Raw genomic sequence first — 19,150 nt, 5'->3', positions numbered from 1 at the left:
TGAAGGTGCTTTAAGTAACATTCAGTTGCATTCTTGGCATTGGGACAATCCCTGTGGCAAACCTCAAAGTTTTTTCCGCATACAATGCATTGCATTCAGATCAGAATGGTCCAAAGCACTCGTTAGAGGCACAAAATGTCTGTTTGCTTATTACCAACTGAATCTAAACTGACTAAACACTAAACTGTATTGTAAGTTAATAAATGTAAATGTGAAAATGTGCACTGTGTTAATACAAACATGTCACTGGCAGACGATCCAGTTACACTTAAAACTGCACAGTAAAAAAAAAGTGAAATGCATGACAGCACATTTTCATGATTTCATGACTTGTATTTTAGACTGTGTGCTTCATTGCATTGTGTTTTATGGTTTAGGTCCATAGGCATATAATAGATTTTAGAGTGAACTACATGAGTAAATACGCCTTGGCTCTGGAACCGGCTTGGAGGTTGCAATGATTTATATTTATTAAAATTTTCATAAGAAATGATGCACATCCCAGATAAAAAGCAACGCCGCATTGCAACATTTTGGCAAAATTAACATGCAGTCTCACCTGTACAATCTCTATAATGTCTAACCCCTGTTATGTGTTTGTGTATTGGTTTAGTTTAACAGTATACTCGTGTAAGGTTATTTGCGTGAAGTAAAAAAACACACCTTCTTCTTCTGCTTCTTCAGACAGTTGTTTCAGGATTAACTTATCTGACAAGTCCTGCAAGTCTGTTCTCTTCTTCTAGTAAAATCAGGTTTCTGTGAATTATACTGGTGTGTAACTTAACGCAGTAAACAGTCACTCAACAAAACCTTAGCAATAGTTTAATGATTCTAGTTATATTGTTTTGTGCGACAGCTTCTGTTTGTTGTTAATAAGTTGTTCTGATCTCAGCATACTGTACTCTTAATACATGTGGTCTTTCTTAAGACTTTCTTAGAAATTAATCTGATCTTTTTCTTCTCATTATTTTAGTTGTATCTTCTTTATCTCAGATCTTTTTGCTGATTAAAAAAAACAGTACAAGACACATCAGAATTCAGCTCGAGCTCAAAGTCTTTCACTTTCACTTCTGGGTTTTGTAGCTCTGTTTCTCTCCGGAAGGAGGCGCTATGACTCTGATATGGCTTATAAAAGCTTGTTTTGGTTATTGTCAAAACGGATTGACTTATTAACGGTTTTAAACAGTGCTGTAAACTGTCAGAGCATACCTGAACCTAAACTTGAATGCACCTGACAGTTAAAGTTGGCCACGCCTATATCACTCGTTTGTTGAATACTTGAAACGCTGCCTGAGCGGTGCGCGCGTTTGGCGCATGCGCACAGCTGCCCTCCTTTAGTAGTTCGATCATCCACAACCTCAAAGGCAGTTCGCCTTTTAAGACTTCAGATTTTCAGAAGTGTTTAAGTTTTTTTGTTTTCAGACGTGTTCTGGTAACGCGTTTTCTTTAGAAGTGGTTTAGAAGTGTTTTTATATTTCGCACGAGTTTTGGGATCTGTTTGTTTGCCTGGTCGCTTCAGACGGATTCGTGATCTCCATCCTCAGTCGGTTTGATCTAATCAAATGACAGACAGCGGATTGACGGACCGCGACGGAAAACAGACGCGGATCCCTAACCGTCTGGTCTCCGATGGAGTTGTTTGTGCGTTTCTAAACGGAACTGGAAAATCAACCAGAGACCGATGAACAGTGACATGATTGATTCGTTCGTGTCCCGTTATATTCGAGCTCTTCTTTGAGAGGAGTTACTGTTTATTTTTGTCCGGTCATGTGTTCACTAAAAGCTCTTCAGGACTGGTGTCGAGATGTCTGTGAAGGTTACTCCCATGTTCAGATCAGAGACATGAGCTCTTCATTCACAGATGGACTGGCTTTCTGTGCGATCATCCACAAACACAGACCCGATCTACTGTAAGAATCAACACTAATCGTGAATGCATGGCTATACATGATAATCTTAAACAATGTATGGAGGAAACTAGTTAAAGAGAGAAACAATTACATGCATTTTAACATCTCTGCACCAGAGTATGATAGCTTAAATGTTAACCATTGTAGCCCGTAATATTTCAGTATGAGATGTTTCTTTTACCTTGTAATCACCTTTTAGCAACACTATAGCTGGTCACAGTGGCTTAATATAATATAATATAATATAAACAAAACAACTTGACTTTATTGATTGAATGTGAGTGTAACTTGATGTAATGGTTGATTGGATTCCTCTATAGCCCAGTTGGAAAACTGGTTATATAGTACATATTAGTAGTGTTTTCTGGTCAGTATAAAATATGTCTTCCGCCTCAGTTTCTTTTCATATCCAGATGTGTTCTGCTTGTGTATGATTTTCAGCTCTCTGTTTGTTTTTCTCTGCAGAGATTTTCACTCCTGTCCAAACAGAGCGTCTATGAGAACGTGCGTCTGGTGAGTTGGGACTTTTGTTCCTTTTGTTAAAGAGGTTGAACATTTTACAAAAAAATAAGAAACTCAAAGAGCTTAATTGACCTTTAGAAACTCTAATACAGTGAGCTATCTCAGATATCAGGATCTTGCTCCAGAGAAACTCCCCGCGATGATAAATGTGTTGAGTGATCTCATGTCCTTTATTCCTCTTCATCAGGCGTTTGACGTTGCGGAGCGTGAGCTGGGAATTCCTGCTCTTTTAGATCCAGATGAACTGGTGTCTGTGAAGGAGCCGGATCTTCTGTCCATCATCACTTACATCTCTCAGCTCTACAGTCTCTTTAGAGGAAACTCCCACGGTACCGATCAGCTGCGAAAGATCTCAAGCTCTTCATGATTCATCAGAGCTGAAATGTGTCATTTTATTGATTGATACTTTCTGTATGTTCATCAGTGAGTCAGAAGATTCCTGTGAACAATGAATCCAGCAACTCAAAACACGAGAACAGACACACACTAAGGTATCTATCTGTCTGTCTGTCTGTCTGTCTGTCTGTCTGTCTGTCTGATAACTCATGTCTCTGCTCTCATTCTCTCAGTTCTCATCAGATGTGGTCAGATCGTCAGATAAGCGAGTCTGTAACGTCTGTCACACATGTGTTCATCTCATTCAGAGGGTTTTAGTAAAGGGCGACTTTATCACCGCTCATGCTTCAGGTAAAACACACACACAGTATCACACGCAAACAAACTAACAGTGAACACACACACTCTCTCTAAATACATGTCTCTCATGTTTGTTTCACTATATTGTGACTTCCATTGATTTTTATATCAGAAGAATAACACCTAAATATGAAAAGAAATGTGCAAAACATAAGATTTTAATATAAACACTAGACTTAATAAAAATAATTTATAAAGCTTTTAAAGGTTCACTAAGCAATTATTTTCAAACAATGTTAATATTTAAAAGCACCGTAACAAACACGTTCATACCCTAACAGGACCTCGTCCCCAGTATGCCCCACACATACACAACCTTAGCAAATAAGTGAGGACATCTGATCCTCACAAGCATAGATAAACCTGTTCATACTCACTCTGTCTCAGACTCTCGGTCCTGATGGTGTTTCAGGTGCAGTCGCTGTCGTCGCTCTCTGCTGCCGATCTCTTTCACAGTGGACAGTGAGGTGGGTTTACTGCAGTGCAGTTATCCCTGCAGACCAGCTTCTGAACACAACCAGCCCACAAATCAACACTCACAGAGCAACACCAGTGAGACGGACGGAGACAGGAGTGAGACGTACAGAGACAGGAGCAAGACTGGTGGAGACAGGAGCGAGACAGACAGAGACAGGAGTGAGATGGACAGAGACAGGAGCAAGACTGACGGAGACAGGAGCGAGATGCACGGAGACAGGAGCGAGATGGACAGAGACAGGAGTGAGATGGACAGAGACAGGAGTGAGACGTGCACAGAGACAGGAGCAAGACTGACGGAGACAGGAACAAGACTGACGGAGACAGGAGAGAGATGCACGGAGACAGGAGTGAGATGGACAGAGATAAGAGCGAGACAGATGGAGACAGGAGTGAGAGACGGACCGAGACGGGAGTGAGATGGACAGAAACAATAGTGAGACTTGCGGGGGAAAGAGTGAGACATATAGAGAAAAGAGTGAGCTGTACAGAGACAGGAGTGAGACGTCACGGAGACAAACTTAATGAAGGACATCTTTCCATCTCATCAGAGACTGACATACAAGAACCTCCCAAACCTGCTCCCAGAAAGAGGGCAGGGCCTCAGGAACCTCCTCGCCCCTCCCCAGATCACCGGATCATCGTCCTGACAACGGTTAGAATCTTAATCTCTTTGTTACTATTGTTACAGTGTAAACATCATTAAACAGACAGTTCCATGCTGATTGGACGAGCCAAAGTGTTTGCAATTCCAGTGGTCGTGATAATTAATGATTAATGCATTTATTTGAATTCAAACAGGCAAAGGTTTTTGTTCAGTCACATTCACTCTCTTCCCAGCATGCACTAGGCAATGAATTATTAATAATGTTATACTGGTTGACTACTTGTAAATTTTACACTGTTGTCAGTAGTAATGTCATTACATTTACTGAAGCTTAGCAGAGTTTGTTTTTGTTCATGTGAATAGGACTGAAAACATGAAATCCATAATACTGACTAATTTAATACAATATAAAATAATCTCGGGTATAGAGCCACTTTTAGTTTGATGTCACTTCATAGTTGCTAAAACAACCTTATTTTAATTGAATCTGAATATATTATTGTTACAGTGGTGATATCTTAAGCTCATTGTTCTTTTATTAATATGGCTCTATATTGTGTGCTTCGCCTTGTTTTCAATGTCGTGTTTAGATAAATAATTGATTATTACAGTGATTGTCTCAGTCTCGTCTCAGAGCGGTGTCCGTAAGGAACATCCCTGGATGAAGCTGGTTGATCCTGGTCCTTGGTCTCGTCTTCCTCCTGTTCAACCTGCTCATTCTCGCCTCCGCCCCATGACCTTTAACCCTTTCTTGGAAGACAATGAGGATGAGTCCAAGGATGAAGAGGTACTGGTAGTTTCTGAAGAACTGACACAAACCAGCAGGTTATCTCAACCAGTGCTCATTCAAGCTGGTTTATATTTAGCCTCCTCTAGTTTAGATGAACCATGTGATCTCCAGGCTGGGAATAGAGCTGCTGTTGTTAGCAGAGACCCTCAGTATCAGGTTTAACCTCAGAAACGCACTGATACACAGTCTGTGACTCGTTTACAGTTTTGTTGCTTACACAACTTGCAAAATGAAGCACAGCATTCAAAATCCTGTTAGATCTGGGTGTGTTGCAGAGAACTGTGTGTTGCGTTTTGCAAAAAGTGTTTTATGAAATTGAAAACTGAGTCAAAGGTTGAGAATCAGTGTCTGATTTAGTCTGTGCTGTTAGAGGGTCAGCTTTCAGAGAAGGTAAAGAAACTTTGCCAAGTTCATCACATAGTCATGATAAGATGAGCTCTTCAGAGACCAGTCTAGACCTGAGACCCAAATTCAGACCAAGAACTAGGATCTCCACTTTACTGAACTGAAATAGAGAACACAATGCAGCTTTAATTTCCCGTTCAGAGTCATGTGATTTCTCTCTAATATTCTTGTAGTTTATGTGTAAGTCAAGGAACCAGACAAACAAGCGTCTCACGCTCAGACTGAGTCATGGTTTGTGCTTGTGGGTTGTTGTTTTTCTCTTCACACAGGATGTTTTTCTGTGTTTGTTTAACATCATACCATCTCTCTCTTTGTCAAGAAAACCTCTTTCAGTTATCAAACCCCAGCTGCACACAAACCCCAAACCTCATCTTCAGTTCCCAGCATGCACCAGGCAGCAGCTTCTGTTTGTGGTTTCCCGCTCGTCAAGAGGAAGGTGAGAGGCAAACTGTCTTTGTTGCACTGCTGGAGTGAACAGGTCTTTATATTAATAAGAGAGCTTCACTTATGTACAAGAGAGACAGAAAAATGCGTAAAATTTAATTATTATTTGAATAGATCTGTTATTAGTTGTTTGTAGCATCTTTTTGCAGTTTCATTCCGCTTGAAAAGCGCCCAAACCCTAAATGATTTAGATATTTCATGAACTCATGAACACGTCTCCTAAGGTGTGGGCCTGATTCGGCTTCTCTCTTTCAGCATGTTTGTTGGTCTCTGACTGATTGAGTGTGTGTTCAGGTGATGACAGACACACGCGTGTCGGAGAAGCAGGTGTGTGAGGAGCAGAAGAAGCTGGAGGAGCGTCTGCTGGAGCTGGAGAGAAGAGGAGTGCAGCTAGAGACTGAGATGAGGAGACGCAGTAACGGTGAGAAACACAACACCACATGCGCTAAACACATGCAATGCACGTTAGATTACTGTTTTTACATAACTACTAAAGTAATGCATTACTTTCTTATTTTAGAAGGAAACATCTGAGTTAAATAAGTTGGTTGTCCAGATTTAAAAAGTACCTCAAAGGTAATGCGTTACTTTCCTTAAAAATACCAAAGTAGCATTCAACGCTATTAGTGCTAATGCTAACAAACATCCTCGGTCACGTGATCACAGAGATCTGATACTTTCAAACCCGTCTGCTTCAATAGAGTTAAACGAGCTTCGGAGCCTCCGTTAAACCCGTCTCTACTGTACAGTAATAGCCACTAAAACTGAAGAGAGATGAGGAGACGCACACCTCCTCCTCGCACAACAACATGCTAATGCTAATGACTAGCAGATGTGCTAAATGTGCTAACAAAGAGACATGCTAACAGATATGTGCGCGTGTGTATGTTTCAGAGAGTCTTCTAGTCGACTGGTTTCTTCTGATTCATGAGAAGAACATGTTAGTGCGCAGAGAGACACAGAGCTGGTGTCTATGTAAGTGACACGCATTGAACACACATCACACAGATACACACCATGTTGAGCAGAATATGTGTGTGTAACATGTAATGTGTGTGTTTTTAGGGTGAAGCAGCAACGTCTGGAGGATCAACAGGCTGATGTGGAGTTTGAGATCAGATGCCTCTTCAACAAACCAGGTGACCAGAAACACAATAAATCGTGTGTGTGGATACAGTATGTTTGTACTGATGTGATTTAATATTGATTAGTGGAAAGCCTGCTTTAATCTACTGATCTGAGTACTGTGTGTGTGTGTGTGTGTGTGTGTGTGTGTGTGTGTGTGTGTGTGTGTGTGTGTGTGTGTGTGTGTGTGTGTGATTCTCAGAGCAGGACTGGAGCTCTGATGACAGACGTCAGGAACATGAGCTGATGTCACGCCTGCTGTCAATCATTCAGCAGAGGAATGACATCATCAGCAGCCTGGATCAGGACAGGCAGAGGTCAGAGGTCACGTGATCAGGAGTGTGAGGTCACATGACGAGTGTGTGTTATTACTGATGGATGTGTGTGTTCTTCATCAGGGAGGAGGAGGAGGACGTGATGCTGACGGCTGTGATCCAGAGGATGGGTGAGAAGCTGATGTCTCTCTCTCTCTCTGTCTGTCTCTGTCTCTCTCTCTCTCTCTCTCTCTCTCTCTGTCTCTCTCTCTCTGTCTCTCTCTCTCTCTCTCTCTCTCTCTCTCTCTCTCTCTCTCTCTGTCTCTCTCTCTCTCTCTCTCTCTCTCTCTCTCTCTCTCTCTCTCTCTCTCTCTCTCTCTCTCTCTCTCTCTCTCTCTCTCTCTCTCTCTCTCTCTCTCTCTCTCTCTCTCTCTCTCTCTCTCTCTCTCTCTCTCTCTCTCTCTCTCTCTCTCTCTCTCTCTCTCTCTCTCTCTCTCTCTCTCTCTCTCTCTCTCTCTCTCTCTCTCTCTCTCTCTCTCTCTCTCTCTCTCTCTCTCTCTCTCTCTCTCTCTCTCTCTCTCTCTCTCTCTCTCTCTCTCTCTCTCTCTCTCTCTCTCTCTCTCTCTCTCTCTCTCTCTCTCTCTCTCTCTCTCTCTCTCTCTCTCTCTCTGTCTCTCTTTAACACTCTCCGTCTCTCTCCAGAGCTCCTGACACAGACGGACAAATCCAGCAGGAGCTTCAAACACCTTCAGATGTTCAAGAAATCCAGGCGTAAGACAGCTGAAAAACAGCTGAAGAGCACAAAGAGACAGCTTTTTAAATAATGTCAAATAATAGAAAATAAAACTATCCATCAGGATAAACTGAACTGTTTTTTATAATAAGCACGTAGCATGGCCGCATTTTCATCATTTCTATCTGGCCTTGTCTACACACACATATTTGTGGCATGGTGTGTTTTCGTTTTCAAGCTCAGATGTCTTGAACACCAGTTATTGCACGCTTCCCACCCAAACCACGATCTCGTCTCGGCTGAGCCACTTCTCTTCTCTGATTGTGGGCAAAATAATCTTTTCACAGCTTCAGGTCAACTGAACAAATTGCTTAGTGTTTGATTCACTGTTCAGAAGCGCTGGGGACATCTGCTGGACAAAATACATTTTTGTAAACGCAAGAAAAATGTTAGTAGTACTTAATTTATATTTATATAATGGATTTCCTGGGTTCAATACTCATTTTACCCGCTATATATATATATATATATATATATATATATATATATATATATATATAAAACACAGAAATTCAAATGCACCATTAGCTTGGTGGGTGAAAAATTTTCACGAATAAGAAGAGTTCAGTAAAAAGTCATGATGGTTGTTACGTCTAAAGATGGTAAACCTTGTGCTTTTGTTTCTTGCTGCTGGATATAATTCATGTTTCTTCTGGCGGTCTTAAAGCTCAGCTGACGGCGGATGACCCCAAAACAAGTTCATCTTTTTTCGTTTTTCCGTCTTCTGTTACGTCTGTCTGATAATAATGTAATCATATAAGAGACACCACATCGTCCATCAGCCGGAAAACTGAATATATTTTATACCGAAAAGTACACAGCTGAAGTTGGACTTCGGTAAAAAAGTTAATATATAGGCTGTATTTATATAAAACAAAAAATGACAAAATACTTTATTTGAAGACTTAAGATGTAATGTTATTTGAAGATGTAATTCATTATAAACGTATTTGCTTTTATCCAAAGCGACTTACAAATGATATACACGTGTTATAACAACTCTCAGTTAGTAACGCAATACACATAAGCTATTTTTTTTTAAATTATATAATAAATAAAAAGAAAACATAGAATAGAAAGAAAATAGAGCAAGAGGCCGTTTTGATTTTCCTTGTTTGTTCCTGTTACAACGGCGTTACCGTTACTGGTGACAGAATGTGTCTTAATTAATGTGTCATAATTCATTATGATATTATTAGAGTATTGTTTTTCAGCCCATCTAAATGAGCACGCAGTGTAGCTGTGTTTGACATACCATAAACTCTTTTTTTACTTTGTGTCACGCACGCAAAGATACATGTAAACAACATTCTTTGTTGTATTTTCCTGTTAAAATATTCCTTTGGAAACCTTTAGCTTTTAAGAACCGCCCCTTTCTCTGGTAGTGGGCGGGGCTAATGCATGAAAGACAATCTCATTGGCTGGCGCTCTCCTACTATCAGTTTCTTGTAACTATAACAAATTACTTTTTTAAAGTAACGTGGCCAACACTGAACCCTGGTGACGTAGGTTTAGGGGCGGGGTTAGGTGCACGTTATTTCGTAGAAATTCATACAAAAAATTGTGTGAAGTTTTGTACAAATTCTTAAGAATTAGCCAAACTCTCAGAGCAACCACCGGCTCTTCGTTTTCTTTCGGGAGTTTTGGAAGAGCAATGAAAAGTTTGAAAGCATCTTCAAAAGAGCTTTATTTATAGCACCTTTCCAGGGCTCAATGAAATTTCACAATGTACATGCAACAAAAAAAGAGTAGCACTAAAAGGGTGCAATGACAAACAATAGCTAGTAGAAACAAAGCAAGTGGATAAATTGATAAACCAGGCATCATTTGATACAAATGACACGGAATAATCATTAATCAACTGAAATGTGAACTCTACCTCCATCAACTAGATCAACTAACCTGTGCTTTTTTTGGAGGGTTTTCTTTTGGCAAATCTAGTAAATAGAATGTATTTGGAAATTTCTTCGACACTGAAACTCCTCTTGATCAGTGAATCTATTAAACGCGTTAAACACAAGAAAAGCACGAGATCCAGGATCTTTCAGGATCTCTGTCATTAACCGTGTTCGAAGAATGCACAATCGTCAACTACAGACACACTTGGTTTGTCGTCGTCTCCTTTCTTCTTCCTCTCTCTTTCTCTCTTGTTCCTCTCTCAGTCTCTCTTCTTCCTCTCGTCTGAATCTCTGAGCATCTTCAAACATCTGATTACTGTAGTGTCGTCCTCCGTTCTGCTTTATCATTGAGTCAATCTTCTGCAGCAGATCATACACCTGCTCTCTGTTATTCAGATCTTTATTGTTGAACACCTGATATCTTCCTCCACACTGATCTACTAGACGTCTAAATCTGTAGTTATCTTCAATGAGTTCCTCTACAGACTCTCTAACCAGCAGATCTTCATGAGTGAAGAGAACGATGGAGTATTTTAACACCTCCTCTCCGAACATCACCTCAATCTGCTGAGGAACCTCTAACTCCTGATCAGTGAATCTCATGATCACAGGAAACACAATGAGAAAAGCGTGAGGTCCAGGACTGGATAAATAAACACTTTTCCCTATTTTTGGCACTAACTCAGGCCTCATCTGTGTGTCGAAGAATCCAGGAGTATCTACTACAGACACCGATCGGCCCGAAACAGTGGCGTGAGCTTCTGAACATTCACTGGTCACCGCATTCAAGCTCATCTTAGATCTGAACACTTTCTGTCCCAGGACTGTGTTTCCAGACGCACTTTTCCCGACACCAGTTTGACCCAGAAGAACTATCCTCACATCCGTCTGTTGATCATCGTGTGCATCTCGTCTCTCTTCATCTGATCAGAAAGAAAAGAAAAAGACACTGAACGCCGCTGATTGTTGCGATTCTCTTCAGCAATGAAATAAAATGAAACATGGCCTTGCTTACACTTTATATCATTTACAGAATTAAAAACCTTTTCAATTTATAATTTCTACTCACCGTTTTCGGGAACTTTCTTGTAAGGTTTAGATTCCTGTTTTTCTGTTCCTTCGTTTTTCTTCTTCTCTTCTTCTCTTTTCGGTCTTTCCTCTTGTTTCTGTTTTTCTTGATCCCTTCTTTCTTTCTCCATCATCATCTTCATTCTCTTTTCATCTTCTTCCAGTTTCGTCACCAGTTCTTTTTTTTCTCCCCTCATTCTCTCAGTCTTGTTTTCTTCTTCTTCGTGTTTAGATGAAGAGATTTCCTCACTCTCTTCTTTCTCTTTGATGAGTGTTTGATATCTTTCTTCCAGCTTTCTGAATTTCTCTTCTACCCTCTTTCTCTCCTCATCAGTTCTCTCTTTCTCTTCTTCTTGTGTTTTCATCAGTCCTTCCTTCTCTTTTATTTGTGTTTTGTAACGTTCTTCTGTTTCGTTAAACTCTTCTTCTCTTCTCCTTCTCTCTTTTTCGTGATTCTGTTTTTCGTTCTCTATTTTGTTCATCAGCCCGTCTCTTTCCTTCTTTACTTTATCTTTTTCTTCCCTCATTTCCTGTTTTTCATGTCTAAACGTCTCTCGTTCTCGTCTCATCTCATCTCGTATTTCTCGTATTTCTCTTTCCAGTTCCTCCTCTCTTCTCTTTCTCTCTTTCTCCCGATTCTGTTGTTCTTCTTCCATCCTCATCTTTATTCTATCTTTATCTTCGTTATGTTTTTTCACCAGTTCTCCGTTTTCTCTGTTCAGTTGCTCCACTCTGTCCATCAGGATCTTCACCTGTTGTTCTTGTTTTTCTCTCTCCATCTTTCTGAACATCTTACACGAGTAGAAACTCCCTCCGTTTGCTTTCACCATGTGGTCTATCTTCTCCAGCAGATCAGTCACCTGTGTTCGGTCTTCTGTCTGATTATTATTGAACACGTGGTACCCGTTTCCACACGCTTCGATCAGCTTCATCAATGGAGATCCAGGCTTCCCCAAACACTGCTCAATGGTTTTGTTCTTCAGATCATCTCCTCTGGTGAAGAGCACCATGGTGTACATCAACGATTTCTCACCAAACGTCTCTTGGATGATCTTCACAGATGTTTCCTCGTGTTTAGTGAATCGTCCCAGCGGTATCAGTAAGAGAAACACATGCGGTCCAGGCAGGATCATGGAGATGCAGTTGGTGATTTCTCTCTGGATCTCCTCGTTACTCAGTTCAGTATCAAACAGTCCCGGGGTGTCGATCACAGTGACTCGTCGACCGCTGATTTGAGACGATTCTCTCTGACTCTCTTTAGTCACCGAATCGAAAGACGCTTCTGCTATAAAAGTGTTTCTTCCTAATATAGTGTTTGCGGTTGCGCTTTTCCCAACCCCAGTTTTTCCCAGCAGCACAATCCTCAGTTCATCATCCACGTTTCCTCTGGAACCTGAAAAAGCAGAACAAATCACGCTAATCAAGAAAGAATATCCTTTCGCTTAAATGACAAGATCTTCAGGAGGTTCGTTAATTTTGATAGTCAAAGTTTTGATAGTTTTTATTACATTTAATACCGAATCAAACTCTCAAGTCTGACATTGTATTTGTAAAATACAAGCATTTCCATATACTTTATTTATTGATGTATTTTTGAAGTTGCATATTGCGGTTCTGTTGTACAGAAATACTAAAGTATAACACTACTATATAGATTAAACCACTAAATAATTAAATCATTTTCTAGCACCAGTTTAACTCATTTTGTGCTCCTTACCTTCTGAGAGTAAATGTAAACGCGTCTCTAGTGAGTGGATTTTCTTCTTCATCTCTTTATACGCCATCAGTTTTTTCACCTGTGCCTCCAGAAACGTCTTTGTGGAGAAACGCTCTCCTCTGTTTTCTTCCAGCATCAGCTCGATTTTCTCCATCAGTTTAGACGTTTGACCAATGAAACAATATCGTCCCCCAAAGCTCTGGATGACAGACCGCGTTTCTTCACCGAGTTCCTCTCCCTGATGCTCTGAACTCTTTATGAGGATCAAGACGTGCTTGTTGATTCTCGAGCTGAAGATCTTCCGGATCTCCTCCATTTCTGCTTTGTCCTCGTTATTGAGCGGAGCAGGAACAACGAGGAGGAAAACGTGAACTCCAGGATCGCAGAGAGACACGCAGCGGAGAGCCTGGCGCATCACTTCCTCCTCGGAGAGACGAATCAGAGCTGGGAGCTCCAGCAGACTGATCTGAGGATCATCAAGCTCCTTCTGCAGGATCTGCTCCGATACGGAGGATTTCAATCTCCCATCGCTCCCGCACACAACCAGATTCAGCTTCACGCGCTCTGCAACTGTGAACAGAAGATTTCAATAAAACGTTGTAGCACCCTACTATTAAATATAACACACCAGCAGGGTTAAACTTCACATTTCCATTGTAGATTAAGCAAAACTGGCCACATTTGTGCACGCAGCTCATCAAAGTCATCTGTATTCATCTGTAGACTTACGGTTGGGTGTCTCTATTTCTTTGCTCCGTCTTCTCCTGAGAGCAGAACCGTGAACCACAGCTGCAGGGGAAAAACACTTTAACTAATAGCGACTACAAAAAAACATGTATTGATTCTCTAAAGGTGTCTATACCAAAGCATTTTTAGAGACAGAGACTTAAACCAAGAAAAACGGCGTAATGCATATTAACAAAGGAATAATAAAAAACTGTTATAAACTTGTCTTCTCGTATTCAGAGCAATATTCATTATTTCATCAAGTGTGAAGCACGTCATTTCAGTATTAATGTAATAATTTCAGCCTTCAGTTGGGTTTCTAAACTCTATGAACACTATATATCATGCAATACACTTTTTTACTCTTTTATGTTTCTTTTTTGTAAATACTCGCCTATAATGAACTGTGGAAACGCTTTACCTGTTTGCTTGGTAAAACTAACACCTCATGTCCATGGTTTCGTCTCACAAAGATAAGTTACAACTTCAGATATTCTTCACACGCTCTACCTTCATTTATTTGAGGAGGTGCTCGTATCTTAAGTGTACCTGGAGCAAACTAACCTGTATCGTCCACAACTTGAGTGTTTGTCCAAAAGAGATGACTGTTGTTGTTGTTATTATTGATGTTCAATAGTTATCGCTCACCTCTGCTTTCTCTGGTGGCCATGTTGATATTATGGCCTTCCTTCAGTCATGAGCTGATCTTCTTTTCATTATCCTTTCAGACATTGAACTGATTTCACTGACGCACACTAAACATCTGATTTAATGACAAAACATTGCAACAATCACTTTCGTATACAACATTTTGTGCTTAAAATATATCTTATTTGACACGATTTTTGATTGTATTTTTATTCCTGTGGATGAAAGTGAAACCAACGATTTCTGCAACTTTACAATCACTTCTTACTTCTAACATAACTAAAGTCATCTTAAATATACCTGCGTGTCCAGGCTCGTCATTCCCTTCATAAAAGCAGGAAGAAACGGGTGTGGGTGGGGTTTGTGGAAAAACACTTTTTATAGCCTACTTTAAGACGCATATAAAATTGCATACAAGTTATATCTACACCATTCAACATAAAACGTAAATGAAATAAATATTTCCACACCGATCGCCTGTAGCAACCAACTAACGGTTAAAACTGCAAACGCAAAGAAAACGCAGCAGACGTTGGCAAAACTGCTAACATTGACTTTAAAGTGACGTTTACAGCCTTGTATCAAAAGCAGATGTGTTTATTTGTTTATTTATTATTGCTGCTGTTATTATTTTCTTCACGATTGTTTGTGGAACGTCGGCGTTTAAACCCCGCGTTTCTCCACGGACCCTAAAAACCGCGGCACGCCGGAAGTTGGTTCCATGCTTCGCCTCGTCTGGTGTCCGAGGCGCCACAACAACGGAGTTTTCTGCGAAATCGTTACTTAAATCGTTCTTACGACGCGCTAGACAATAACAATGTCTGACAACGAAGACAAGTGAGTTCTGAAAGAGTCGGCGACGGTCTTTGTGACACGTTTACTGCCGTTTAAAGTGTGAGAGTGTGAAAACAACACGGTGATGGTGTTATAAAGATGTAGTGTAAGGAGCTGGAGTTTATTAAGCGCTTTCTTGTCTGGGTCAAGGATCTGGGTTGAGATCGAGCGACTGCCTTTCGTTTGATCGTGTGTTGATCTCTGTTTTTGTTTGATCGTTCAGTTTCGATGACGGAGATTTCGATGATGTTGAGGATGAAGAGCCTCTGGATGACCTGGAGAACGTGGAAGATGTAAGAACGCCGCTTTAAAGCCGTCTCTGATCCGCATCGGTTCTGAGAATGAAGTAGTTTTGTAGTGTGTCAACTCACACCCTGCTTTTATTATTGTAATGCTAGAAAGTACAATGTTTTATTGACATCTGGTGAGTTTGTAATGAAAGGAGTTTAGCTTCTGCTGTGTTTCAGCTCATGATCTAAAGTCTGTGTGTGTGTGTGTGTGTGTGTGTCTCTGTGTGTGTGTCTGTGTGTGTGTGTGTGTGTGTGTCTCTGTGTGTGTGTGTGTGTTCAGGAGGACCAGGAGAACGTCCAGATCCTGCCGGCGGGTGAAGGACAGCAGGCCAATCAGAAGAGAATCACTACTCCTTACATGACTAAGTACGAGCGTGCGCGGGTGCTGGGAACACGAGCGCTGCAGATCGCGTGAGTGACCTCTGACCCCTGACCCTTCACACACACGACACACACGGGCTCCTCGTTAAGCGTCTGTTGATGATAAGGTGGTGTTTTTATCCCGGTGGTGTTTTTGAAGGGGTCTCCTGGTAAAGGACCTGTCTTTGTGAGGCTCCTCACTAAATATTAGTGTTAACGTGATCCGATTCTGAGGGATACCCACAGATTTGGCAACCCTGTCTCTGAATCGCTCATCAGATCATGTTTTCTTCATGTTTTCTTCATGTTTTCTTCTCCAGTGGTTTGTTCTGTCTCCTGTTTGTTTTGCAAATAAATCAATACTTTGGTCCCGTTTGCCACCTTTTCAATTCTGGTGATATATTTATATCTAATATATTAGTTTTCAGGTTTTGTTTTATTTTTATTATTTTACTTTTCGCATGTTTTTATTTTCTCGTAGTTCTCTTTTTTTTTTAACAATAAATACACTGTGCACACAAAAGCCATGTCAGTTTATTTCTGTGGCCTTTTTTTTTACATATTAATACCTTAAAGTCATATTAAGCCGCTGGATGAGACGATATAAACTCTCAGAGGGTTGAGATTAGCGTAACACTGCATCGCTCATCGTGTGATATCACTTCCTGTGTGACAGGATGTGTGCGCCGGTGATGGTGGAGCTGGAAGGAGAGACGGATCCGCTGCAGATCGCCATGAAAGAGCTCAAGTATGATAAAACACCTTATTATGAAGAAATGTTGTGTGTGTGTGTGTATATATATATATATATATATATATATATATATATATATATATATATATATATATATATATATATATATTCTTTCGTACAACATACACATCATTCAAAAGTCTGGGCTCAGTACATTTTTATTATATAAAAACTATTTCAGCCTGAATGTCTTACATTAAGAAGAACTGATGGCAAAGGTTTATAGTATTAGAAAAGATATTGAATAACTGCTTTTCTTGATTGAGGCTTTATCACAGAATCCTAAAAAAATTGCAGTTTCAAAAAATATATTATGATTTCTGAAGGATCATGTGACTTTTTTTTTTTTTTTTTTTTTTTTTTAGAAAAATGTAGCTTTGCATCACAGAAATAAATTATATTTTAAAGTATATTAAAATAGACTCCGTTAATTTAAATGGTAAAAAAATCACGTTACTTTTTTCCTTTTTATGATCAAAGAAGACTTGATGTATAGATAAGAAACATCTTTAAATAAGTCTTACTGTTTCCAAACTTTTGACAGGTTTTGTGTGTGTATATATATATATATATATATATATATATTCTGTGGATAGAAGCACTTTGTTTTAATCTTGTATTGTTTGTTGATCAGGAGCAGGAAGATCCCCATCATCATCCGCCGGTATCTGCCTGATGGGAGTTATGAGGACTGGGGCTGTGACGAGCTCATAATTACTGACTGAGACACACACTCACACACACACACACACACACACACACTCACACTCACACACACACACTCACACTCACACACACACACACAGATCTCTAGAGCTTTGTTTCATCCAGTAGTTCATGTGTTTGTCCGCAGGAGGGCAGCAGAAACACAGCACAAACTTCTTCACTCAGTTTCATTATTTAATGTTCATTTCTTTGTTTTATCCATGCGATATTAAAACTGTTTTTTGTAGAAAGGTATATGCTGTGCTCTTTTCTCCTTATTGTTGTGAAACGATGTGAAGGATAAATCTGTTGATTACAACAAAATAAGATGTTCGTTACAATCATTTATAAAAACGGAGTTAAAATGTCAAATGAATTCTTTAGGCTTGTGTGTTTTAATAATATTCTACTTAAAGTGGTGGAAACTAATGAAGACGTTAAATAAATAGTCATTATTTTTTTTAAATGACCCTCGATGCATAAACAAGATACGTTTCTTGAAAATTAACTCTGATGAAGTTCGCGCCATAAAATGTTTGGCGGGATTTTTGAATGTGTCACGTGAGCGATCGCGAGCCGTTTGCACCTAACGGACGCACGAATGGCGGGATCTAAATATAAATAGACTACATTGTTCACGAGTTAAGTGTCCTTTTGAGATGAAACCAGTTTTCGAGGTAGATGAAGCTGCTGTTGTTCCTGAGGAGTGGTGTCTGAAGTCAGATCATTTCACAGTAAGTACTACTTTTACTAACATTAGCGACCTTACAAACGAATAAAATGAGGCGTGTGTGAATGTGTTCCTTTATAATGTGACCCTCGGTGTGTGTCGTGTCTTCACTGCTCTTTATTGATCCTGTGGTGGTTCTTCATGAGAAAATGAGGCACGTATCAGACCTCTGTGAGGACTTCTGGGGGTTCAGGCTCATTTGCATGTTTTGTTGTAAACGTGAAAAATAGACTGTTTATATTCACCCAAACTGATCTTAATGATCAGGTGTGGTATGTTTTATGTCGTGTATGGGATGTCCAAGCTGTGTTCAGATACACTGGCCACTCTGTACATGCAGGACAGTACTTTGGGGGCCTCCAGGGGCCCCTGGACATGAGGTTAGGTTTGGGCTCCATACCCATACACTACAAATGACCTAAATATGTACCAAATGCACAGCAATTCTAATATGCTTTCAGGTTCATTCACATTCGTGTCTAGTCAAAGTTTAGACGTAGCCTAATATTAAACGCTCGTTATAATACAACAAACAACATGTTCTCTCAGCTTAAATAACACTGAATAAAAGCAATGTACTATCTTCACAATATATTGTCGTGTCTTCTAACATCAAGTATCAATGAATTCAACTGGTTATTAACAATCAGGAGAAATCACTATCAACAAACTCCATAGGTGCGTTTAGTTTAAATATAAACAAACGATTTAATGTAGAAATATTAAATGATAGCAAAAACGAAATATACTTTTTTGAGGCTAGGTCATCTAGGTACATTCTTATTCATACGTACGCTGCGGCCCAATTAATGCTTCTTATACTACATGTTCTCTTAAAGGTACGCACTTTTTTATTTGTTTGTTAAAGGTGTAGGCAAGTTTTGGGACATATTATCACGTCGCAACAGTTTATTTTTTTAAAGGACCGTGCACTGTCGCAGATTTAGCCGCTTCCTGTCTCTGAAAGCTAGCCTGCCAGTCGTCTCTTCACAGTGTCGCTGTAGACCAAATATAACACAGATCATATTAAACTGGTCCAGTTGGCGTTGCACATCCGCCATGTTTGTAGTTTTTATACCACTTTTTAATTCACGTCTGTAGGTCTGAATTGAATGTTTTGCCAAGGCACAATGCATTGTGGGCAATATTAGCCATAAAAATAAAAATCGACCTGAAATAGTGGACTGTCCAGACTTTTTTGACCTAGTCTTTTCAACATGCAGTGTTTTCAGGTTCTGGTTTGGACTCGTCTAACTGCACACTGTTTAGGAATGTCCAAATCCTGTTGCAGTGAGACCTTCTGTGCGTGTGTGTGTGTGTGTGTGTGTGCGTGTGTGTGTGTGTGTCTTTGTATCCAGTGAAACTGCAGGCCAGGCCCCCTCCCTCCCTTCGCTCAG

At 40.1% G+C, this 19,150-nt stretch overlaps 2 protein-coding genes and 1 pseudogene across 2 annotated transcripts; 2 read left to right on the top strand and 1 right to left on the bottom strand.

Annotated features, from left to right (window-relative positions):
- Positions 1 to 1,562: 1,562 nt before the first annotated feature.
- LOC122332661 lies at positions 1,563 to 8,089 on the top strand (annotated as a pseudogene).
- Positions 8,090 to 9,693: 1,604 nt separating this feature from the next.
- LOC122329817 (golgin subfamily A member 6-like protein 1) lies at positions 9,694 to 14,597 on the bottom strand. The gene is made up of 6 exons (XM_043226420.1): positions 14,381 to 14,597; positions 14,081 to 14,195; positions 13,436 to 13,495; positions 12,707 to 13,276; positions 10,991 to 12,382; positions 9,694 to 10,844 (listed from the first exon to the last, which is right to left on the bottom strand). The coding sequence occupies exons 2-6, from the start codon at positions 14,100 to 14,102 to the stop codon at positions 10,111 to 10,113; spliced, it is 2,778 nt and encodes a 925-aa protein (XP_043082355.1). The 5' UTR covers positions 14,103 to 14,195; positions 14,381 to 14,597; the 3' UTR covers positions 9,694 to 10,110.
- Positions 14,598 to 14,757: 160 nt separating this feature from the next.
- LOC122330600 (DNA-directed RNA polymerases I, II, and III subunit RPABC2) lies at positions 14,758 to 17,395 on the top strand. The gene is made up of 5 exons (XM_043227758.1): positions 14,758 to 14,917; positions 15,138 to 15,207; positions 15,485 to 15,615; positions 16,241 to 16,312; positions 16,953 to 17,395. Exons 1-5 carry the CDS (start codon positions 14,898 to 14,900, stop codon positions 17,041 to 17,043), a joined length of 384 nt encoding a protein of 127 aa, XP_043083693.1. The 5' UTR covers positions 14,758 to 14,897; the 3' UTR covers positions 17,044 to 17,395.
- The last annotated feature ends 1,755 nt before the right edge of the window (positions 17,396 to 19,150 follow it).

Source organism: Puntigrus tetrazona, chromosome 3 (genome assembly GCF_018831695.1).
Source record: "Puntigrus tetrazona isolate hp1 chromosome 3, ASM1883169v1, whole genome shotgun sequence".
NCBI lineage: Eukaryota > Metazoa > Chordata > Actinopteri > Cypriniformes > Cyprinidae > Puntigrus > Puntigrus tetrazona.
The sequence above is the reverse complement of the archived record's forward strand: the minus strand, read 5'-3'. Positions and strand labels throughout refer to the sequence as shown.